Source organism: Cynoglossus semilaevis, chromosome 5, assembly GCF_000523025.1.
Source record: "Cynoglossus semilaevis isolate Cse_v1.0 chromosome 5, Cse_v1.0, whole genome shotgun sequence".
NCBI lineage: Eukaryota > Metazoa > Chordata > Actinopteri > Pleuronectiformes > Cynoglossidae > Cynoglossus > Cynoglossus semilaevis.
In genome coordinates, this window is record NC_024311.1 from 5,157,539 (window position 1) to 5,179,061 (window position 21,523).

Consider the following 21,523-nt stretch of genomic DNA (forward strand, 5'->3'; position numbering starts at 1 on the left):
TTTGTTTCTCTGACTTTTTATTGTGACTTTTACATTGTCCCTTGTAAAAAATGTGTTGATTGTATGCATCTTTTGTGCTTTTGTTTCATTTTGTGTTTAATTAAACTACAATAAGTTATTGCAAACCGGGTTTTTTTTTATTCTCCCCTCATTTCGTCTTCTAAAAGACAGTGTAAGAGCGAGACAAAGGGTTCCTGTGTGGTTGGATGTGACGCCGCTCCCTCCAGCCCCTCTGCAGACAAACTGTTACCACATTGCACAAGGGAGGAATCAAGACAATCAAGACTGTTGTCCCATCAACAATTTGATATCACTCAAGTTGCCTCCAGTGTCACAGAAAACATTTTCAAGTCTGTGCTAAATACACTGTCTGGCGACTCAGTGAGAAGAAAAATCAGTTTTGGTTCTTTTTGGACCGTCGCGCTCAGCCAAAATATGGTGTCATCCTCACAGTCACATTCTCAAATCCCCACGCAACACTGTGCCTTTGAAGGGACGCAAGTGCTGAAACGAGATCGCACAGCCCACAAGAGTATCACGCTAATTGAAGATGACAAAAATACGAACTGCGCCCTTTTGAACTGCTGACATTGAACAGAGTGGATTAGGTGGCGTATATTAACAACAGGTGACAGGCTGGAGGGAACAGTGGATCCACAGAGTCACAGAGGCTCTGGAGTGGAAGATGGATCACAGGATGGAAAGTTAGAGGAAAAACACACACGACTTCAGCCTGATCTTTATTTAAAATTAAATAGGTGAATTTGTGTGTTTGTATCTTTACATACAAACACACAAATAGAAGAAGATTGAAGAATGTGTTAAAAAAGTAAAGGTCATGTAGAGTAAAGACAAGCACAAATTTTAAAAGGTGGCACAGTGACATAGTGGATGTAGCTTTCGCCTGATAGGAAAACAGTCAACTGTTCAAGTCCCGGATCAACCTGAAGGCTCTTCTGGCTGGGGTTTGCTTTTTCTCCAGCAAAAAAGATAAAAGATTGGAAACGAGGTTAACTGGACAGACCTCGTTTAACACAAACAGTGTGAAAAAAACAGAAATTAAACCACAAACAACAAAAACATGGGAAATATATATATATAACCATTTCAATACACGTCTGACGGCAGAAATGTGGATTTAGTTCAACGGCCATTGTTCACATTTATAGTAGATTTTCAGATGCATGTCAGCGACTACTATAACTTTGTTTCACGCACATTCATAAAACCAGAAAGTACTTAGTGGATGCGTCTGACGGCACCACTGCGTTTATTTACATATGTATTAACAACATAAAACTGCTGGGGCATAAAAAGAAATTGCACTTCACTGTGTTCCAGTAGCTCAGCATCATAACTCGGTTTGTAGTTTTCCACTTTTCCTCTTACTACCATTTTATGGAGCAGACTGTGTCCGTATGATCCATGTAAATAAACAACTGCCATGTGTCCCTGTTATTTTTTTAAATATATCACATTGATAAAACCTACATAAATATGTTAAAACAACTTTATCAAAACATAACATGGATATTTATTTACAGCAGAACTAAAAGAACCTGGTCCGTGATATTTTAGGATTGTATACTGTATAAAAGTCTTATGTGTAGTGCTGGGCGGTATACCACTTCACCTGTGGGTCAATTAACAATATATAATAAGTAAGCAGGAGCCATTAATGCTGACCTGTGAAAATAGGGCAACCGGTCTACACTACAGACTGTCTGCACAACAAACAAACACATACACACACAAACACGTGTGTGTTTGCATCAGTGATGCTGACCGTAAAGAAAAAACAGTAACAAATGTTCATGCAAGAAAAGGTGTTTTAAATTAAATTAAAATGAAGGTCTGACGACACAGTAGTAGCAGCAGCACTAAGCTCAGCAAAATGATCATTACTTTAATAGGTTTCTGTCAGCTAAATGATCATTACTTTAATAGGTTTCTGGCCTTAATTAATAAAATACAAAATCAATATTGTTTTTTTACTTGTTTGTTTGTTTTCTTTGAAAAAAAAAAGCCAAAAAATTGACACGTAGACCAAATAATATAAAAATAAATAAATAAAATATCAAGTAAAATGTAAAATCATGCTCCACATCTCTGGTGATACCGCCCAGCACAACTCTACACCAGGGGGTGTCAAACTCAAATGAGCTGGGGGGCATCTGTTGCCCATGCCACCTCAATAAAGGCCCACCAACTAACAGCAGGGGGTCAGGTTACATTATACTGCCATCTAGCTGCAGACCATGTGTAGGTGGTTTATGGGCCAAAAGCGGCCCACAGGCCGGGAGTTTGACACCCCTGCTCTATTCACTGATTGTTACACAGATTCATGAAGAAAGAAGTGTTGAGCATTAACACTGTAACAGACAAGTCATTTATAGTCAGTTGACGGGGCTGTGATGTGCTAAAGAATAGTTTTATCAATTACTTTCATTGTCAAACCTTTTTTTTTTTAAGTTTCCACGGTCAGTGCTGGACGGTCCAACTCACCTCCTGACTTTCAACAAAGTAAAGAACTGACAAAGTCGTACCAACCATACATGTCTGAATGTCTCCATATAAAAGATGAGGAATCCTAAAGTGTTGAGGTTGTGACCAGGTCCAAACCTTGGTCATTGTTTAGTCAGAGGCTGCCGATGTTAGGAAAGCTCTTGAGCTTCTCAGGAAAGTCGTCTTTGTAGAGAACCGGGTCGGCGCGATGTTCTACCACCTTCAGGGGCATCGTACCAAACACTGAAGCAAACTTGTTGATGCACTCCGATCTAGCACAGAGAACACAGCGATGATAAGATGTTTTCAGATGTTATTTTCAGAAATTCTGCACAGACTGACTACCATACCTCTCCACCATGTGTGTCTGGTCCAGGGACAGTCCATCAATGGCCGTACACTCCGGGCACTTGAACTTTTTCCTCGGTGTTACCTAACAAGAATCAGTCAGTTTAAATCAATCAATTCCACTGTTTAACTTCAGCTGCTTAGTCAGAAGCCAATAAACTGTCCACTCTCATTTGGTAATTTAACAAAAATGTCTGTTACAATCTGACATCAATGCTGCATTTAAATGTCCGTGCAGTGAACTTGTAAAGGAAATAGAGGACAGGCAGATGGAGACAAGAGGACTAGAGACTCTGGTGTGTTTCTTTTAGAGGAACCTGTTGAAGATTCGCTGAAACATAGGAGTTAGTTGAAATGTTCAGCCTGTGAATTGACAGGAAAGGCGTTCATCAGTTGTGGTGAGCCTAAAAAAACACTGAGCACAAGGTCTGATGTGGAGATGAGGAGGGGGGAAGCCGTGTTGACGAGGAGTGAGAGCTGATCAGACCCAGAGATGGTGGTCTGTTCTGTCAGGCTGCTAACGTCAACAACACAGAACGGTGTCACCACTGAATGTACCTTTATTGGAGCTTTGCCTGTGATGTTGGCCACCAGGAAATTCATGGCAATATCTTCACAGTTCATGTGAGCGTCCACCCAGTTCTTAATGTCTCCTGGCATTTTGTAGGTGTACAAGTAGTTGAAGTACTGTAAAAATGAAACACAAAAGATGGCCTCATGGCAGTGTTGATTCAACAGGTTCAGTACGTGGAACACTGATGATGCTGTTTCACCTTGTGTGATGTGATGGCCCATCCTTATCAAGGACACTGTGCTTATCTCTTATTCTGAACAAGGGATTTAATGAAATCCTACATCTGCTCAACAAAAGGCTCTAATGTGGGGATTGCCAGGTACTTCATTCAAATACTCATATTGAAGACTCAGCTCTGAGCGTGCTGTTCTCAGAAACCATTTTCTAGTCACTTTTTTATTGAGACTTATTTAACCATCATTGTATTCAGTTGTTTATTGACACATTGAAATAGTGCTACACAGTTATTAACTGCAAACCAGGAGACAGCGTTTTCAATTGAAAAGCACTATTGACTGATTGGCATTTTTAAATAATATTTATTTGTTTTATTGTTTACTGATAAATTGTTTTATATGATGTGTCAGTTTGAAGATTTGTGCTTGAGACAAAACAATTTGTTTCCTTTTGGCTTGAAATAAATCTTCTGTTAATCAGAATGAAATAAAACTGACAGTTTGGATTTCCCTGCTTGATTCTTCACTGTGGTTTAGTTTGACCTCAAACACGTACTCACACACACGCAAAAATGTGTCAATATTTTTTTATAAATACGGTACAAATTGCAATTAGGATAAATATAAACACATTTTTTAGCCTTCATAAATAACTATTAGACAACGTAAACCTAAGCAGCTTGCTAGCTAAGGTTCAGCTCCAAAAGACTATTTTACCTTGTGATAGAAGGCAGCTCCAGTTAGGACCATGGAGACCTCATTGGTCCACTCTGACTCGTACTTCCACTTCCCCATCTCATGATCCCAGAGGTGCAGTCTGCCTGGGTAACCGACCAACCTGTCTGGGAACTCCCGCCAAACCTGCAGATTGGTGAGACGATGGCAGTCGGAGCATGTGTGTGAGATCGGATGAGAACAGAAGTCTCAAGAGTAAATTAATAAAGTCGAACTGGGGTTTAAAACAGAACTCAACTCTCCATGTCACCTTTTATTTCCTAACACATTATTCCTAGACTTAGTTTACCACTGGGAGACATATTGAAATACTAAAGACTGTCATATGGAGCCTGACTAAGCTGAATAGCCAGGGATTGACACCAACATCTTTTCTCCCTTCTGGTAGAAACCATATCATCTACACAGCCTGTCAGTCACATTACTCCGCCTGTAATTCTATGTAATTATCTTTAAACTGAGCATAATTCTATAAAATGCCTTCTAAATGGATTCAGGTGAGTGGGCTGCACTAGGCCGGAGAAGGCAGGTATGTGGGCATGGAAAGCATCAGCTTAATGTCTGTCATCATTCTTCACACATCAAACACCCTCCCCTCCAGGAGGCAGGCAACCCCAAAGTGGTCAAGAATGAGGCGGTAATCTCTCTGACAGACTTTAATCTCTGGGATCAACGGTGAATGCTCCGCTGCTATACCTTAAAGGGAAAGCAGGGAAAACGTTGAACTTTTCTTTTTTTCTTTTGCACGGGCAGGAGTCGGTTTCTTACCTCATAGCCAAACTGCAGCTCATCCGAAGTCAGCATGATGATGTCATCATCGATGGCGAGCACAGCTTCTGTCTCGATTTCGTCATAGGGAAAAAAGCGGTTGCTCAACTTGTTCTCCTTGGTACGCACCACTTTGAGAGGAACGCCGATTTTCGGCCAAAGCGATTCTACAGACGACAACAACAACAACAACAACAACAACACAAAGATGGCATTTGAGTCAACTTCACATTCTTTCAGCCAGTAGTTGTCAGAACGTTAGGTACAGACAGTCCAGATGTTGATGAAAGACCTAGACAAGAATGTGCACATCTGTACGTGAAACTCTGTCTGGTTCTCCCTGTCTGACAAGGTGGACAATAAAAACTTTTACTGATGTTTTAAGGAACCACTGGTGCAGTGGGATTTCTCCCAGTGACTCAGACAATCAGTCTGAAACGGCATATAAGCAAATGTTAATTGGAGTTAAGAGCACAAGCACAAATTTATTTATTAACTACAATATCAACAACAATCAAAACGGCCTTATTAAAAACTCCTCCTTTATCAGTGAAAACACTGAACACATTCTTCCGTGTCCTTTTTCCAGTTAAACACAGGTTCAGGTCAATGACCAAATTACAGACTAAGGTCTGTAAACGCAAATTATCATAAATATGAGTTGTAGTCACACAGACAAATTCACCACTTGGCACTATAACTCACTCATTTTTCAGGGATTGAGTTGAATTAGAAACGTGGCCACTACCAGTCTGTGAAGACGGGTGAGGTATTATGATGTCATTTACCACTGACAGGAACATTTTGAAGCGTGTCCTGACAGTGGAGAACAGTTCTCCAGGATTTCAAACTTCACTCATTGACTCGTATCTCTATGCTAACCTCAAGCACGTGTTGAATTAACCACAATGCATTCTCCATTCTTCAGGCCAGCCTTTCAAAGATCTTGGGCATGATCCACGGCACGGACGATTGCACAGACGGATCACACAGAGTGTGTCCCATCATTAATGGGTTAACTGAAGCCTGGCAACCTTTAAAAAGAGCTCCAATTCTTTGTAACCACGTCTGAGGTTTGCTGTCAGGAGTTATTGTCAGTTAAAGTGCTATGTTAAACACTCTGGGTTGTTTTTTTCTTTCAAACTGCACAAGTTGCCATCAGTCCTTTTTATATATTTGAAGCAGGAAAGAGACAGTAGAAACGAGGTGATTACCAATTATGATCTCCAGTACAAAACTGTTGCACGGGTTTAAATGCACACTTCCTGGCAACAAACACACAACAAAGGGAAATGATAATGGTGACGACTAAGTGACTTCTTTTATCCAAGTGTTCTGCACTAATTGGGGCTGTGTGGCAGTTGATCTCCGCCGCGTTGATCATTAAAGGGAAACCGGCTGGTGGATTTGATAAATGACATCAATCTTCTCAGCTTTTTTAAGGCTAGAGGACACCACTTGGATAAATGGATGAGGATTCACAGTATAGAGGAATGACTTGTCAATAGCTACATGTTCAGTCTAATAAGTGACAGAGCTGCAGGCGGGCTCCACTAATTCTCCTAATGAAAGAGCAGCTCAATGTCACAAATGAACACTTGAAGTTGCAATTGGATGAGAAGCATAGTACACAACTTATGATGGTACATATGTGGATGAGAAAGTCAGAATGAGAGGTTATATTTACTGAGAAATACAACATAGGACTCTAGATCTGCCAGATGCAGAAACTTCTTATTAGAAAGTACCTTGGTCAGTCACATATTCACCAAAAAAACAGTTTCTGTAAAATTGAGCAGTTCATATTAGAGTTTATTATCCTCCTTACTACATGCTGGAAAACCAGAGACTTTACCTTAAATATCAAGGATTACTACAGACACCCAGCTTCCGTCAGACCAGCCATATTGAGCGTGGGGCAGTAAATGAGTCCATGACCAGTGTTCAAATGGATCAGTGGGTTTTTGACATTTTTACATATTAATAATTCCATCATTTGGAATTGTCAAACATTAAAAACAAGTGTGAAATAAAAACATCTACTTGCTGTTACACGTAATTCTTTTCACTTGTGTTACAGCACATATATTTTCATATTCTTGAAGGTTATCTCTTACACTCACCCTCAGGAGGACTCTTGTTCTGGTTATTCCAAACCACCAGAAGTTTAGCCAAGCTGGGTACCTTGGAGATTTCAGTAATGACCCTGAAAAGGCTTTCAACACGATCGTAGGTCAACACCACAGCTGTGAATCCTGGCGCCCTTGGTGGAATTAGTGGCAAAAACAAAGGGCTGTTCACGCTGGTCCATTTCTACAGGAAATGGGGGGAAAAATGTAATGTTTAAAAAAACTGTTCATCATATCTGTGTTTATATTAACCTCTCCTCCAGATAAACTGGGGTAGTCCTTTGTCTTTTCCAACAACCTCCTCTGACAAGTTTTTCATGATTTTAATGCAATATAATGACTTCTCATTGGACAGTGAGGTCACATGCAGTCAGTTCCAAGTCTGAGGATTATTCAATAAATTTTCCTGAAGGCTAATAGAGGTTGAATGGGAAAAAAAAAACACAGGTTGTCATGAAGACTGCCAAGTCAACCCTACAGAAGCAGCGAGATGACAAAAAGCATGAGATGAGAGTTTGCACACAAGACGAGTGGACTGCACTCATTTATCTACTGCCTGTGATGTCGTCATGAAATGTTGAACTTTTGTCAGATGTGTGTGAAATGGAGCGAGTGAAGAAAAAATTGAAAAATTGGAGGATTGGTTTCCAAGAAGTCCAGAGGAGCCACTTATCTGTAGGTTTCTTTAAAAACCGTTTGCATAACTCTTACAAAATGAAGCAAAAAGAGAAAGAAGATCCCTGCTGGACAAACTTGTATGAGGTGATTTTTTTGGATTAGCACAAAAAGACAAGGGGTCACAGCTGGAGCCGCAACAATAGGTAGTTTAATAAGATAAATTGACTCAAAAATGGTTTTAACAATTGACCAATGATTTCTTTTTAATGGAGACCCTTCAATAGTGGTTATATGGTAATCATCTGTTGATAAAACTGGGCGAAAATCTCTGGTTAGTGGAAAAGAACATTTTCAATTATTTCTTAGTTTATGGGGCAAAGGAGGAAAATAATTCACTATGAAAAATAATCAGTACCTTCTGCCCAACATTAGTGACAAATAAAGTTTCACTCTCAATAAACCTGAATGGCTGTTTCCCACAGGGACAGCCAATAACTAGATTACAATCTTGCAGTCGATCCCATTTGAAAAATAGATAAAATCCAATCATCTGGAGTGAAGTAGTGACCATCTACATATTGTATTGTATCGTATTATGCTGTTAGGGGTTCACACAGTAATACAGAACACTAGTATATCCTGCTAATATAAACAAGTACCTCTAACTTATCTTTATAAAAAACATATATATTCAATATTTTTAATCAGGAGATATTTTTGAACTGATTTTAAAAGTAGTTAACAAGTCACAAGATTGTGCCCACCACCAGGTAGAAAGAAACTGAACCGTGTGACTCTGTGTATGTAAGGTCCATATAAACCCTGTTCCTCCTCCAGTCTCAAGTAAACACAAGCAAACGGTTACGTAGCTCCTTCTGTTGCAGGAACACAGGTCTGTCAACAGGACTCATCCTTAACACAACATCAAAAACTGCTCCACCCATAAAAAACACTTTACTGGCACGTGGAAACTTCCATGTAGCTGTTGTCACATTGATGTTTAGGAAAAGGAGGAAATTATTAAAGTAACATGTATGTCTAAAATGGCACCACTTCAAGTACTTTGTGAAGTGAAAAGAAAAACCACATCTCAGTATTTCACTTACAGATCTGAAGCACTGGATTTTACAAGTAGCTGTAATGTTTACAAAAAAGGTTAAACTACATTAAACTACACTTCTTTGAAGGAACTATATCTTGGAGCTGGAATAAAGATAAGATACATAAAATGTACTGTGTCTCTCTGTTTTGGCCTTTGTGGATGTGCACACATGAAGTCTACAGCAATCATCGTCAACAATAACAGTAAAATGTTTGCCAAGTTTTTCCAACAGTATGTGACAGAATAGGTTGAACCAACTGATCCTTTATATTAATTAAACTTGCCTGGCCTTATATTTAAAGAAAAAACCCACAAATTTGTTCATGAAGCGAGGGATAAACAAAGTTCTAGCCATTACTGTAACTTGTGAACTAAGTCGTTATTACATTTCTGGCACACATGAAAGTTTAAAAGGATTGTATTCCTGTCAGGTTTAAACCTTACAAGTGTACGTTGCCCACTACCAGCAACTTCCAAACAAAAAACAGCTTGTCCTTTATTCTGAAATCCCCTCTAAAGGCACCAGCGATCCTAGGAAAATGTGCTTTCAATTACCAGCATAAAGAACTACAGGAGGAGAGGGAGAACATGTCTGTCTGATTTATTCTGTGTGCAAGTATTCTGTGCGAGCCCTTCTCACAATCCTTTCACTGAAGCCATTGAGAAAACACATCATTGCTTATCGTGAGGAGGAATGGTTAAAAGTCTGTGACCCAACACCATTAAGAGCTTAAGACTCAAGTGACTCTGATGGACTGGACCAAAGGTTGAGCAATGACATGGGCAACAGCTTCAAAATAACAGGAAACGCTGGTGGAGGGAGACACAAATGTTTCAACCCTCAATCACTGTACAGCCTTGTACCTGCGCCCTGCTAATATGAACATCTAAGTAACGCGAAGATACTTGAACACATTCAATTTCAAATGTATTCAACACTGTAAGACAACTGCACATGCCTCAGTCTAGCACATAAGCTGAGCACAGACAACACTGGAGATCAGACAGGGCTGATTAACAGCTCCTGAGAGATGGTCGCACAGCCAAGCTGTCTGCAGCCCTAAACTCCCACAACCACAGAGATGCGCTTACACACACACGGGCACACACATCATTTTTCACATCCAGCACACTCTATGTGAACACAGTGACTCAAACATGCAGGACTTCTTTTTCACCACAGTGGAGGCATCTTCTTGGTGCAGAAGTGCTGACACTGACGGCCTGAAAGCAACTTGGGTTTAAACCAAACTATGAAACACTGCATGTGTGGTGCTTCAGACAGAGTGGAGGCATTTGTCAGCATCATACTGCCACTCTCCTGTAGAGGCTCTAAATTACAAGCATGACTGGCAATGTGGGCAACCCAGAGTAATTCTTCATCCTTCGTGTGTGTCATTAAGACGTCTGAGATACAAATAACCTCAAATAAATTAAAGTGAAAAATGTGAACTCACCACCACAGGTGGATTGTTCCACTGCTCATAGGTGCGTGCAGCGTATGGATAGATGCGGTCGTTGATGATCTGAAGCGTCGTCAAACCAATAGCCTTCATGGAACTGAAATAGGCCTCCCAGAACCAGCGAGCCTGTGGACAAGGAAAAAAACAACTACTTAGACTCTGGGCACAAACATTCTCAGCAACATTCTAGTGCACTAAGAAGAACAGCCATAAATCATTTGTGACAGTTGTAAGAAAAAAGTAAAAACATGTATTCCACCTGTTCTCATTGAGGATTTACATGTTCTGTAATATATTTTTAATAATAAAATCAAGCAGTTAGATTTATTATGCATTCAGTTCTCTTAATTAATCAAATAAAAAACCCTGAATATTTGACTTAAATGACAGTAAGCATGTCTAGTCTACTGATGCAGGTTGTGTCTCCTTCAAGGGGCCGTTTAAAGGGGAAAGAAAGCTATAAGAGTTAATGAAGCTTTAAACAACACTCACTGACCTAACTCCACCCCACCACCTCCTCATTGACCCGCTATCCACTAGTGTCAAGTGTTATGGGCCAGGCTGTCTGTTTATATAATTAAAATTAAAAATGATCTTTTTACCAAAGCAGGTTTCAGCTCCACATGAGCAGCACTATGAGGTGAAACACTGTCAATGTACAGCAAGAGCAAAACAGAGGGATGTGAAGAATCAGAAAAGACTCTTTAATCTCGAGGGGGAATCCCAGAGGCTCATAAATCAGCCAGTGATGAAAGTTGCTTTTCCGACTGGGAGGAGACTGAAAGCAAACTTTGTTGGCCCCGGGAACCTCCACCCGATCGCAGCGGCTGTAGGAATTTTTATGAGTAGTGAAGAAGAGACCGTTTGCAAAAGAGAAAGAGGAAGATGGTTCATACATCACATCTTTCACCAGCATTCTGTTGCCTACAGTCTCCTTTATTTAAAAATAGGATGTACTGTATAACAGAGTACCAGAAGACTAAAAAGTCAAAAGCTATCAAATTGGAAAATTGTAAATGCAATGAAAAATATTGCAATTTAGTTGAAAATATTTGTGTTTTCTTACCATTCTAAAATGTTTATCGCAACAATAGTTTAAAATCAATCAGCATTGTATATGTCAAACTGGAAACAGCATCTCGGCCGCTGTCAGTGTGTTGTCAAAAACAATTAAAACAAAGGTTAAAGAGGTGATCAGGAAGTTTACATTACATCACTTTGTTTAACTCGGAGCAGGCTGTCAGGAAGATTGAAAGTATATATGAGAATTGGCAGCCAGCGAACTGTGAACACAGGCAGGCAATCATTAGTGTTTGACATAATCAAAAGCAGCAGTGAAGCCGAGTCTCTGCTCTGTTCCTCCAGATTTATCACTGCTTTACTCTAAACTGTGATCAAAACACACTCACAGGTGTAAATCAGATCGTTTTAGGATATACTAAGTAGAAAGCAGCAGGGTGTTCTATTCAGTGCCATGACTTGAGAGCACAACAGACATGTGAGTGTATGGGGTCTGTTGAAAAAGACATTTTAATCAACAAAGGTCTGTGTTTACCTACAGAACTAATTGAGTGGCCATACTCCTGTACATTGTGCTCTGAATGTTCAGATGCAATAAGTTCTGTCCTGACAATTAATCAAATAATCAATGTCAAATACAACTTTCATTTCGTTGTATTGTTGTGTGCAACCTTTAATACAGTAACCTTTAACACAGTATGCTTTTGCTTTCTTTTAATATTTGTCTCCGCAAAAGTCGGATCACAGGGGAAAACAAAGAAAGAGAAAGAATAAAATCAGCTGCCATCTGCTGGTTAATTTATGTACTGCATCAGTTAACAGTAAAATAAGAAAATGAACTTCCTCGAAGTTCTCCAGCTCAAAGAAGGAACAAAACACTAAATAGGAGAATTTTTCGTAGAATCTGTACAACCTGTGCTAAAACACAAAAGATAGAAAGAACACTGCTTTTCTCTGCAGTGTCTTGGAGACACAAAAATGCATTCTACCATTAAACAGCCTGAGCCCACAATGTCGATTTTTTATGTTTCCCTCCACTTGGTCTAAGACGTCTGTTTGCCGAGCGTAATTGTGAAATTGTGAGTTGATTCAAGAGAATGAAGAGCAGCTGAACATTTTGTTCAACGAAGCTTCAAAAAAATGGAAAACTAAGACTTTTTTTTTAATTCACTAAAGCAAAAATCAACTTAGATTTAAGATTTATGTTTGTTTCCTGTAAATCTCATTTGGCTCCTCAAAATATAGCATACCTAGTTGAACTCTATGAACCACAGCTAAATTTGAGCCCCTTTAAATAACATTTGCTGAGGGAGTTTTGAGACTCTTACCTGTCTCTGCATTTCTTCCACTTGTCTGTGTGGGATACTTTTTAAAATGGTGTACATCTCTGACAGTTTTTCCTCCGGGATCACCACAGACGCCCTATCCAGGAACAGAAACGTTCAATTAGTGGACTAAAAATGGACAAGCTGTCAAAGGACAGATGATTTCAGATGGTTACACAACCTTTTCCAGTCCAGCACTTCAGAGAATGGCAGAATGTAGGAGTCGGCCAGAATGACAGGGACGCAACCAGCCTGCAGCACATCACTGAGGGCAGCCTGGCCCAAACGTGCTCCACGCAAAACCACACAAAATGAAGACTCCTGCAGAAACACAATGATAGTGAAATAAATGTTTGCATTGTGCAGGCAGACAAATTAAAACCTGGCTGTGCTAACACATTTTTATAACAAATTGTATCTGGCACAGATATAAAAAAGAATTCATCTTAAGTGAGAAAAACCCAGAGACTTTAGAACATACCTGCAGGATCTGTGGATAGTCGTACACCTGCCCTTTGTAGCAGCGTTTTCTTGCCGATGCAGCTCCCTGAGACAGGTTGCTGCATTTGTCCAGCAGGAGCAACGCTTCACCATTTTCTTCTTTTAAGCGCTCCAGCTCAGCGCGGTACTCTCGGTGGATGGCCGTTTGAGAAGACAGAATAAAGTAGTGACGTGGCCTGTAGGTGCAGGTATGACATTGTTAGTTTACAACACGCCACTTGCTATACATCTTATGATAAAAAAATTACAAAAATGCAAATAAGTTGTGGTGTAAAAGTCCTAGCTATGTGCTCACCCGGGCTGTCTCTCAGGAAGATCAATGTCTGCAGAAAGAGGACTGTACACTGGGATGCTGACATCATAACCCTGCCTGTAAGTCCATGTAGAAAACCCACCTCCAGCCAGGAGAACTCTGCAACAGAAGGAACAGTGAGGATACAAAAAATTAGAGTTGGTTTGAGCAACACACTCACAGTGAAATGAAAATTCATGTTTATTTTTCTCCCATAGGAAAGAAGCTTGGTAAGCTGGGTAAACTTTCTCTGTCTATAAGGATAAAAAGGATACACTCTTCTCTTCAACCCAACACGAGAAGCATATAAAATGAAACACACCGTCTGTCACACACCTGGTTCTGATGAGCCTCATCCCAAATGGACTCCAGCTGGATGAGCCCAGGAAATTCCTTACAGCTAAAGATAGTGTTCATTGTTTCAGGGCTGCATGCTCATAAACCAATCATCTTCATGCTCAACAATCACTCTGGACTACAGAACATCCTGAGACTTACGGGCTCTTCACCAGTAATCCTACCACAGTTTAAACATATCCTCAAGGACCCCAGGAAAAAAAATCATATCCCAATAAGATGTTTTTTTTTATCTTTATCAAGTGATTCATCTAAACACCTAATGAGAAACTACCTGATAACCTTGGAAATGCACAGAGAAGTTGAGTCTTGGTTTCTTTAATGTTCAACATATGTTCCATCCAAGCAGCGTGTGACATATTTTGATTCTGCACAAAAATATCTGCTTACTTTATTTACCCTGGTACTTTAACATTAACTAATTTTTAAGTTTTTAGTGGCCAACATTTAAGTTTCTGACACTCATATACATGCATATAAAAACAAAAAAGATAAATATCTTAAATTCACTCTGCTCTTTATTAGAGTTCAACCTTATTCTCTTTGCTGATGGACACAGGACATGTTCCCTCACTGCAGAGAACAGGGAAGGAGGTATTTAAATGACACAGATCCACAGGTATGGCGAGGCAGAACGCACCATGCTGCACTGATAGGCGGCAGTGACGTGCGATAGGGGGCAGTGACATTCATCGACTGAGAGTGCTGAGCCCTTAGGCAAAATGGGTAAAAGCCACACGTCGCTGCGTTAATGGGTTTGAAAAAACTTTGTTTTGTTTTATTTTTATTAAAGGATTTGCCACTGGAAAAAAATAAAATCGAATATGCTACCTGGTTACCTGTTACTTTTACTTGTGCCTATCAGTCTAAAACATATTCACTGTAAAATATTTAGAAAATGTTTTACATAGTATACATTTTAAACCAACCAATTTAATTAAACATTGTGCAATATAAATATTCTTTTTAACCAAATTACCTGTCTCTGGGGACATCCAAGGCAGTATTATAGTCTGGGGGTCCTCCAGGTAACATGTTGAAGAGCAGATGATTCATTCCTTTGTCCCACCTCATTAAAGAAAACAAAGGCCATGTAAGATACACACAAGGTTCAGGAAGAAGGAGTAATGCATAAACACAATCAAACCTTAAAGGGAAAGAAAAATGCATAGTTAAAATTAAATACACTCATATACACTTCATATTTTAATTGTTGTACGGAAGTAAAGGTTTACCTGGAAAGAATGGCCAGAGCCTGGGCTGTTTCTCTGACGCGCAAGGAGTTCTGATTCAGCACATCGATTGATGGGATAAAAAGACACGCTCTTGTGACATCATCAGTGTAGAAATCGCTGTCTGAGATGGCACTGAGCAGGTCATTGTATTCTCGTGATAGCCCAGTGCTGCTGATAGGAACGCCCATTTCATCCACAAACCGTTGTAGAGGGTAGATGTAAACCTGCCATAGACATCAAATCCACAATGATTGATACTTTTTAAAATCTAAACGTAAAACAATAGATACATTCCTTTTGACAAGCAGTTACCTTGATTTTATTCTTGGGATTATAGCCACATCTGTACACATCAAAGCATGTGTGCATGCGACAGCTCAGGTCGCCTCTTTCAGGAATTGGGCTGGAAAGAGTAAGGCGAACCAGTGGTGCATCGTGGACACTGCGTTTATCCAGAGTCCAATCAGCTGTGGATTCAATGGAGTGTGGCCAGAACTGAAACATTCCAGTGGCAATCAATCCAAGCAGCACCACAGAGAAGAGAGTGATGTAGTAAATGCGGTGTTTGGTTTTCATCCGAGGGATAAGAGCAGGGCCCCGAGAGCTGTACTTCCCAGAGGCATACATGCCTGACACCTCTCTGTCTAACCAGCTACTGTGAAGACAAGAAGAGTGAGATCAAAGAGAATATTGTGTACGAGACAATTTTTTACTAAATGGTATAAAACAGGTGTGTGATTTGCTAATAACACTGGAATTGTGGATTGGAACGTTCCTAATACAAATTTAATATGTTTGTTTTTGTGTCATTATCAAACTACTGTATAAACTTTTTTTGGTTTACCCAGAACTTAGGGTGCCCAAGGCTATAGCACACTAAATTCTTATGTGGGTGAGCAACTATGTCTTTTTATACAAATTAGCAGTTAATCATAGAAAATAAACACAGAAAACAGGAAATTGTTTTGGGTTACTACCAGATTTGCAGTGTTATGCACAAAGAAATCTATCAAACAGTTACAAATACTACTAGGGAGCAATAGATTACATCGTGTTTACCTGAAAAAGAAAGTAAACTATTTCTGGAAAAGGATGAAAGATATATACATATTTCCCCCAGGGTTCTAAGAACTTTGTCGAACGACATATGTTTGTAACTTTAGCACACAGCACTAAGAACTGTCCAGTGTTTGACATATCACAGGGTCTATGTCTCATAAAAATAAGTCAAACTAATTCACATTAAAGTATCTGTATTGCTGTCGTTGACCTTTTGTCTATTCATATTTGATTAAGCCGATGCCTGGCATATCATTAATTTAGACTCATATTTGATTAAGCTGATGCCTGGCATATCATTAATTTAGACTTACATACACTAACTAAATACGTTAAATCCAAAGAAGAGATACGTACGTCAAAACTCAGCCTCGATACTTCGACAAGAATGACAACAATGTTTAACTGTGACATGCTACTGTAAGAATATCATTACATCTGTAAATGAAAATTGTTGTGCAAATTAACATCCGTTTATGAGTTAGATTGTTTCGTCGTTTTTCGAGGAAGCTAACCTGGCTAATCTCAGCTAGCCTAGTTGTTAGCTCTAGACTGTAAACAATTGAGTTAAATTAGGTCTACAGTTCGTATTTAAACCAAGGCAATTAAATAAAGACGTATTTCTGATTCAACGGTGCTCCTGTCATCTTCTATGATAGCTGGAAAAGCGGTAACATACAATAGTTAAGTTTTAATACTCACCCACCCTTAAGCTAACATTAGCACTCAAGGAACTCGGCCAATAGACAACGGAAGTCGTTTTTCTTCGGTTGTACCGCAGGAGGTGGATCCTTTGCTTCCCTCTAGTGGAATTAAAGGTGATATGACCTCAACAATATTTGTATTTCAAGGTTTAAACAGATCTCATGCACACTGTCTTCTGGTGCTACAGCACAATTAATGTTTTATGTTTTAATGACTGCAGTCTGATTCATAAGTCAAATGTCACAGTGACTATATATGTGTGACTATGAACATCAATTTAGTTATATTTGAATACATACTGTATACTTCACAGATCTGGTGGTTCAGTGTTCATCAAAATGTTATTGAACAAACACATGCCATAAACACATTGTCGTTTGACCCACAACTCCTTCTTAAGACTAAATGCTTATTGTTTAGTAATGATCATGTGTATTTTAAGCTCTTGTACATCCACTGTAGGCTTATACTGTAGTAGATGCTGCTCCTACACTTGGCCACAAATATCATGTTGAAATACTCTTCCCTCATAATCCACCCACACTGTGAAAGGAAGTAACACATATTTGTATTCCACCTAAAGCAGACCAGTGTTGTAGTTTATTCCCTTTGGTAAAATGTACACTATTAACATTTAAGTAGCCGCACGGTGGTAGAGTGGTGGATGCACTTGCCTTATAACAAGAAGATATTAGGGTACACTGATTTGATCCTTTTCTGTATGAAGGGCACATGCTCTCATTGGTGCATACATGTTTATATTTAAGAAAATACAGGAATTCAAACTATTTTTAGAGTTTGTAGTTTATTGTAGGCAGGAATCAAAGTTGAATACATTCTCTTTTCGGGGCAGGAACGAACTGAAACAACAGGAATAAATGTGGACTTGACATTTCTCTTCTTTTTTTTTTAATAAAGAGTGATTTATCAACCTGCCAATATAATTTGAATAAATTACTGAAATGTTTTTTCTATGTCAGTACATCTCCTTTGCCATAACCTTAACTCTTTATATTATATATATTTATTTATTTTTTCTAGATGACTCTATAGCAATTTATTTTTTTTCTTAGACATCTGCATAAATATTTATACATACAGTAGAAGATGGTGCTGTACACATTATCTTTTTTTAAAAAAATGTAGTGCTTTCTCCCAGCAGCTTTTAGTGTAGGACTGGCTTCAAGCAAAGCTACTGGATGTAGATAATTGCTGAATCGACCTTAGTTTTATGGTATGAAACTAACTGGCTTTGAGATTTGTAACGTGTCAGACTGTTCTAAATTAAAAGTGTACACATCAGTAGCATTTACTTTGCCTTGAGAATATTACTCTACAGCTCATCACACCATTCTACAGAATCGGGTAAAAAGAAAGCAGATATATATGTAATGTCATGTGTCTGGGTTTAGTCTAAAAACGCCCAAAAATGTAAATAAAATGCACTGACATCAAACCAATCTGCCCAAGCTCACCAGGGCCAACAACACCATCAAAACAGCAACAGAGGTGATAAAAGTAACAGGAACGACAATAAAAAATGTAAACTGTGAGCTGCTTTTTACCCTTGGTGTGATACGGAAGATTGTACAAAAACATTTCAGAGCTGGCGTTTGAAATGTTTTCAGATTTTTTTCTTTAGTGAAACATAAATGCAGTGGACGATGATGTGAAATAGTTTAAAGGGAAGCAAACACCTTTACATCCCAGGTATGTATTATTTCAGAGCACCTAATAGACAACGACCTTCTGGGAGGTGTTTATTTATGATACACACTTTGGTGCCATCTGCTATGATATGGATCGTGAATGAATACAAAACTCAGAGAGTTTGGTCTTTTTTTTTTTTCTAAATTAAATAAAACCTTTATTACCAAGTAACTGAAGCTCAGCATGTTAAATAATTGTATAAAGATAGCGTATGCTGCAATTTGTTCTAAAATTTAACTACAGAGTCTGAATAGCATTTTAAGTATTGCGGGGTAAGTTTGTATGAGTTTTCTCTTTTTGTCTACTTTCTGTTGCTCTCTTTCTTGGTTTTGTATTTCTAAGGGAATGTTTGAAACTACAGGAGTTCCTCTGTTTACGACCTCATCGCCATCTCTCATACATTTATTAAGAAAGACTTGTTCCATTATTTTTGACGTTAAAAGTCGACAACTAGTTTGCACAGGAACTAGATGCCTTTTTTTTGTCTGTGTTTTTTTTGTTGGGAACCTTCAGTCCTTCATTATGTCCTTCAAGCGTCAGACTCTTCTGATGTTTTTATGTCCTAGATTATGATGTCACCACTGTGTTAGCGTAGGTGAGTGACAGATATTTATGTACAGTATTCGAGTGTAGACTTACGGTGAAAATTGAGTTATGTCACACCGTAGTGACGTAACTCGAGGACCCCCTGTCCCCTGTAGTTACCAGCTTATAGGATGCCAGCTGCCATTTACCTCAAAGACAAGGGAGTAAGTAGTGGGGGAGGACCGGGATCAGCTCACAGGAATGTCCGCTATAAATCTCTAAATAAAAACATTGACGTTTCATGAAAAGGGTATTCATTTTGGCTAGAATGTTTTGTTATTCATGATGTTGTCAGGTGCTCAGTATCACAGTATCCAGTACGAGCAGCATCAACTTGACAAGTCCTGCTGTAATTAACCAGTGCTAGAAGTTCCTGCCACGAGGTGCAGTCTCATAAGTTAAATTCATTCTCTTTAAATTCTCTCTCATTTTTCTGTACATACAGTTTTAAACAACCTTTTTTTTGTGGTGCTGCTCGTTAACAGTCTACATAGAAACCAATCATGTAGAAATGGCAGGAGATGCTATGCTGAGCTTGCGGTTCCATAAATCAATATTCATACACATATACAAAAATCACCATCTCATAAATACATTTGGCAAAAAAAAAACATATTCCATTTGGTAAAAGGGGGCGGGGGGCGGGGGGGGGTTGAGTTGCAATTTGCCGTGTGCAAAATGACAATTCTCTTTAGAAAAAAAAATTGGTTTCATGCATTAAAAACCAAAAGACTCAAAAACATCCATATGTGTCTGCAATAAATGTCACAATCACTAAATTCTTTTAAGACATAAATCATCACCAACGTAGCACTCTCTCTTTCTCAAACTGTAAAATCTTCACAGACCTGAGGAACGTTACATTGTCTTCTCATCGCCACCTACTGACAATGTACTATTATCACATTCCTGATTTAAAAAATAAAAAGGAATAATATGGACAATTTTCAGTGGCTGCTCAGGGAGCAGTAGTAGTAGTACAGTACAGAAGCCCAGATGATTTACCTATACCTATTCTACAGTGTTGGTTTTCCCTGCTCTGTTTATTATTTTTTGATTATTTAGGGAACACGTGACGTATTGACACATTCCTTAAGTGGGAAAACATTGTTTTGGAATGGCATCGTGAAGCTACAGTTATTTGTAATCCCCCAAAAGCAGCACAGGCCCCTGGCATGCAGAGAGGTATCATTTTCTTCATTAAACATTGCAATAGTGTCAAAATGGTACAAACAGCCTTTGAAAAAGGGAAACCTGAAGAATGGAAACAGTTGATCAGTCATTGGTTCTCTGGTACGTGATTGCATTCCTTTGCATGCATGCACTGATACTGTGATATGTTTTTGGATTTAAATGACTGAACTTCTCCATTCAGGGCAGATGGCATCGAAGTCTCAGGACTAGACCATAGTTGATAGTGTGTTCTCCTCAGGGCAGTGACAGGGGGCGGACGTTATTAGAGAGTGTGTGGTTGGCAGGGCGCCATCACCGGGGGAAAAGTCATTAAGCTCCTCTGAGGAGGACAGAGGGAAGGAGGGCGACAGAGAGATGCCGGATGAGGGATCAGCAGATCCAGCAAAAGTGCGTGGAGGTTTGGGGACAAGGTTTGGTTCCAGTGTTGCTCTGGCTAAAAGAAGCTGCTTTTCATCCATGTCTTGTCCATCTTTACCACTCTCACCTTGGCTGAAGGAGCCTCGACCCGACTCCGACTCCCCGTCGGACAGTTCCAGAGGTGGCGAGCTGCTGCCGTCCAGTTTGAACAGAGAGTCCAAGTACTGGGCAAACTCCAGCACTGCCTGGCTGGGGTTTCCATTTGAAAGTCTGGCTGTAGGAGTAGATGCCATCTGTTTGGTTTCTCTGCTTAATTGTTTCTTTTCTGCCCTCAGCTCCCAACTTTCCTGTTTTGTATCCAGGGGTCTAGAATCAACCTGAGGGCTGAGTGGAGCATCAGGAGTACTTCCTGGGCTGTAGACACCAGGAATCTGTCGGTGGCCATCATCAGGAGGCATCGTTGTGTTGGCATTAAGATCTGCCTTAAAAGGTTTGGCCAAAGTGTTCTGGTTTGGAGATGGAGAATGGCGTCCACTGTAATGCGGCGTGGCAGGAGACAGCTGCATTGGGTAATCTGGTATGGAAGTGGATTCCAGCGGACTGAAGAATGGCCCGACTTCACCAAGATGTTCTGGTGTCGCCTGGCAGAGGCAGTCGGCAGCTAGTAACTCAGTGCGAGAGCTGAGAGACGGGTTCTCCTCAGGGATCGGAGCATCCAAAGGAAATGGGAGACTTCCCAGCATCGGGGAGCCCCTCAGTGCTGCG

At 39.6% G+C, this 21,523-nt stretch overlaps 2 protein-coding genes and 1 long non-coding RNA gene across 6 annotated transcripts in view; 1 reads left to right on the forward strand and 2 right to left on the reverse strand.

Moving 5' to 3' along the window:
* Positions 1 to 1,599: 1,599 nt before the first annotated feature.
* Positions 1,600 to 2,025, forward strand: LOC112487009 (uncharacterized). Its single transcript, XR_003049681.1, has 2 exons — positions 1,600 to 1,913; positions 1,948 to 2,025. It is a non-coding gene; the product is annotated as an uncharacterized LOC112487009 (long non-coding RNA).
* Positions 2,026 to 2,451: 426 nt separating this feature from the next.
* ext2 (exostosin glycosyltransferase 2) lies at positions 2,452 to 17,043 on the reverse strand. Of its 4 annotated transcripts, none has more exons than XM_017032698.2 (15): positions 16,910 to 17,043; positions 15,461 to 15,803; positions 15,149 to 15,372; positions 14,893 to 14,982; positions 13,560 to 13,676; positions 13,245 to 13,440; positions 12,945 to 13,084; positions 12,767 to 12,860; positions 10,413 to 10,544; positions 7,230 to 7,419; positions 5,107 to 5,273; positions 4,321 to 4,464; positions 3,412 to 3,540; positions 2,856 to 2,938; positions 2,452 to 2,777 (listed from the first exon to the last, which is right to left on the reverse strand). In XM_017032698.2, exons 2-15 carry the CDS (start codon positions 15,773 to 15,775, stop codon positions 2,639 to 2,641), a joined length of 2,160 nt encoding a protein of 719 aa, XP_016888187.1. In that variant the 5' UTR covers positions 15,776 to 15,803; positions 16,910 to 17,043; the 3' UTR covers positions 2,452 to 2,638. The 4 variants fall into 4 exon arrangements, with proteins under 4 accessions (XP_016888187.1, XP_008308292.1, XP_016888188.1 ...); XM_008310070.3 differs by having other exon boundaries at positions 16,914 to 17,020; XM_017032699.2 differs by having other exon boundaries at positions 15,461 to 15,800; positions 16,914 to 17,003.
* Positions 17,044 to 17,698: 655 nt separating this feature from the next.
* The window catches only part of dagla (diacylglycerol lipase, alpha), a 29,787-nt gene continuing 25,962 nt past the window's right edge, over positions 17,699 to 21,523 (reverse strand). Inside the window, exon 22 of the mRNA XM_008310072.3 lies at positions 17,699 to 21,523. This exon is cut by the window's right edge and continues 45 nt beyond it. Coding sequence (XP_008308294.1) covers positions 20,608 to 21,523 — 916 coding nt within the window. The 3' untranslated portion in view covers positions 17,699 to 20,607.

What these genes read in the sequence shown, in the direction of transcription:
- ext2 (XM_017032698.2), bottom strand. Translation starts at nt 15,775, where the DNA reads ATGTATGCCTCTGGGAAGTACAGCTCTCGGGGCCCTGCTCTTATCCCT. An exon ending in GAAGTGCTGGACTGGAAAAG is followed by an intron (nt 12,861 to 12,944) that starts GTTGTGTAACCA and finishes GTTCCTGGATAG; the next exon opens with GGCGTCTGTGGTGATCCCGG. An exon ending in CAGACACACATGGTGGAGAG is followed by an intron (nt 2,778 to 2,855) that starts GTATGGTAGTCA and finishes TCTCTGTGCTAG; the next exon opens with ATCGGAGTGCATCAACAAGT.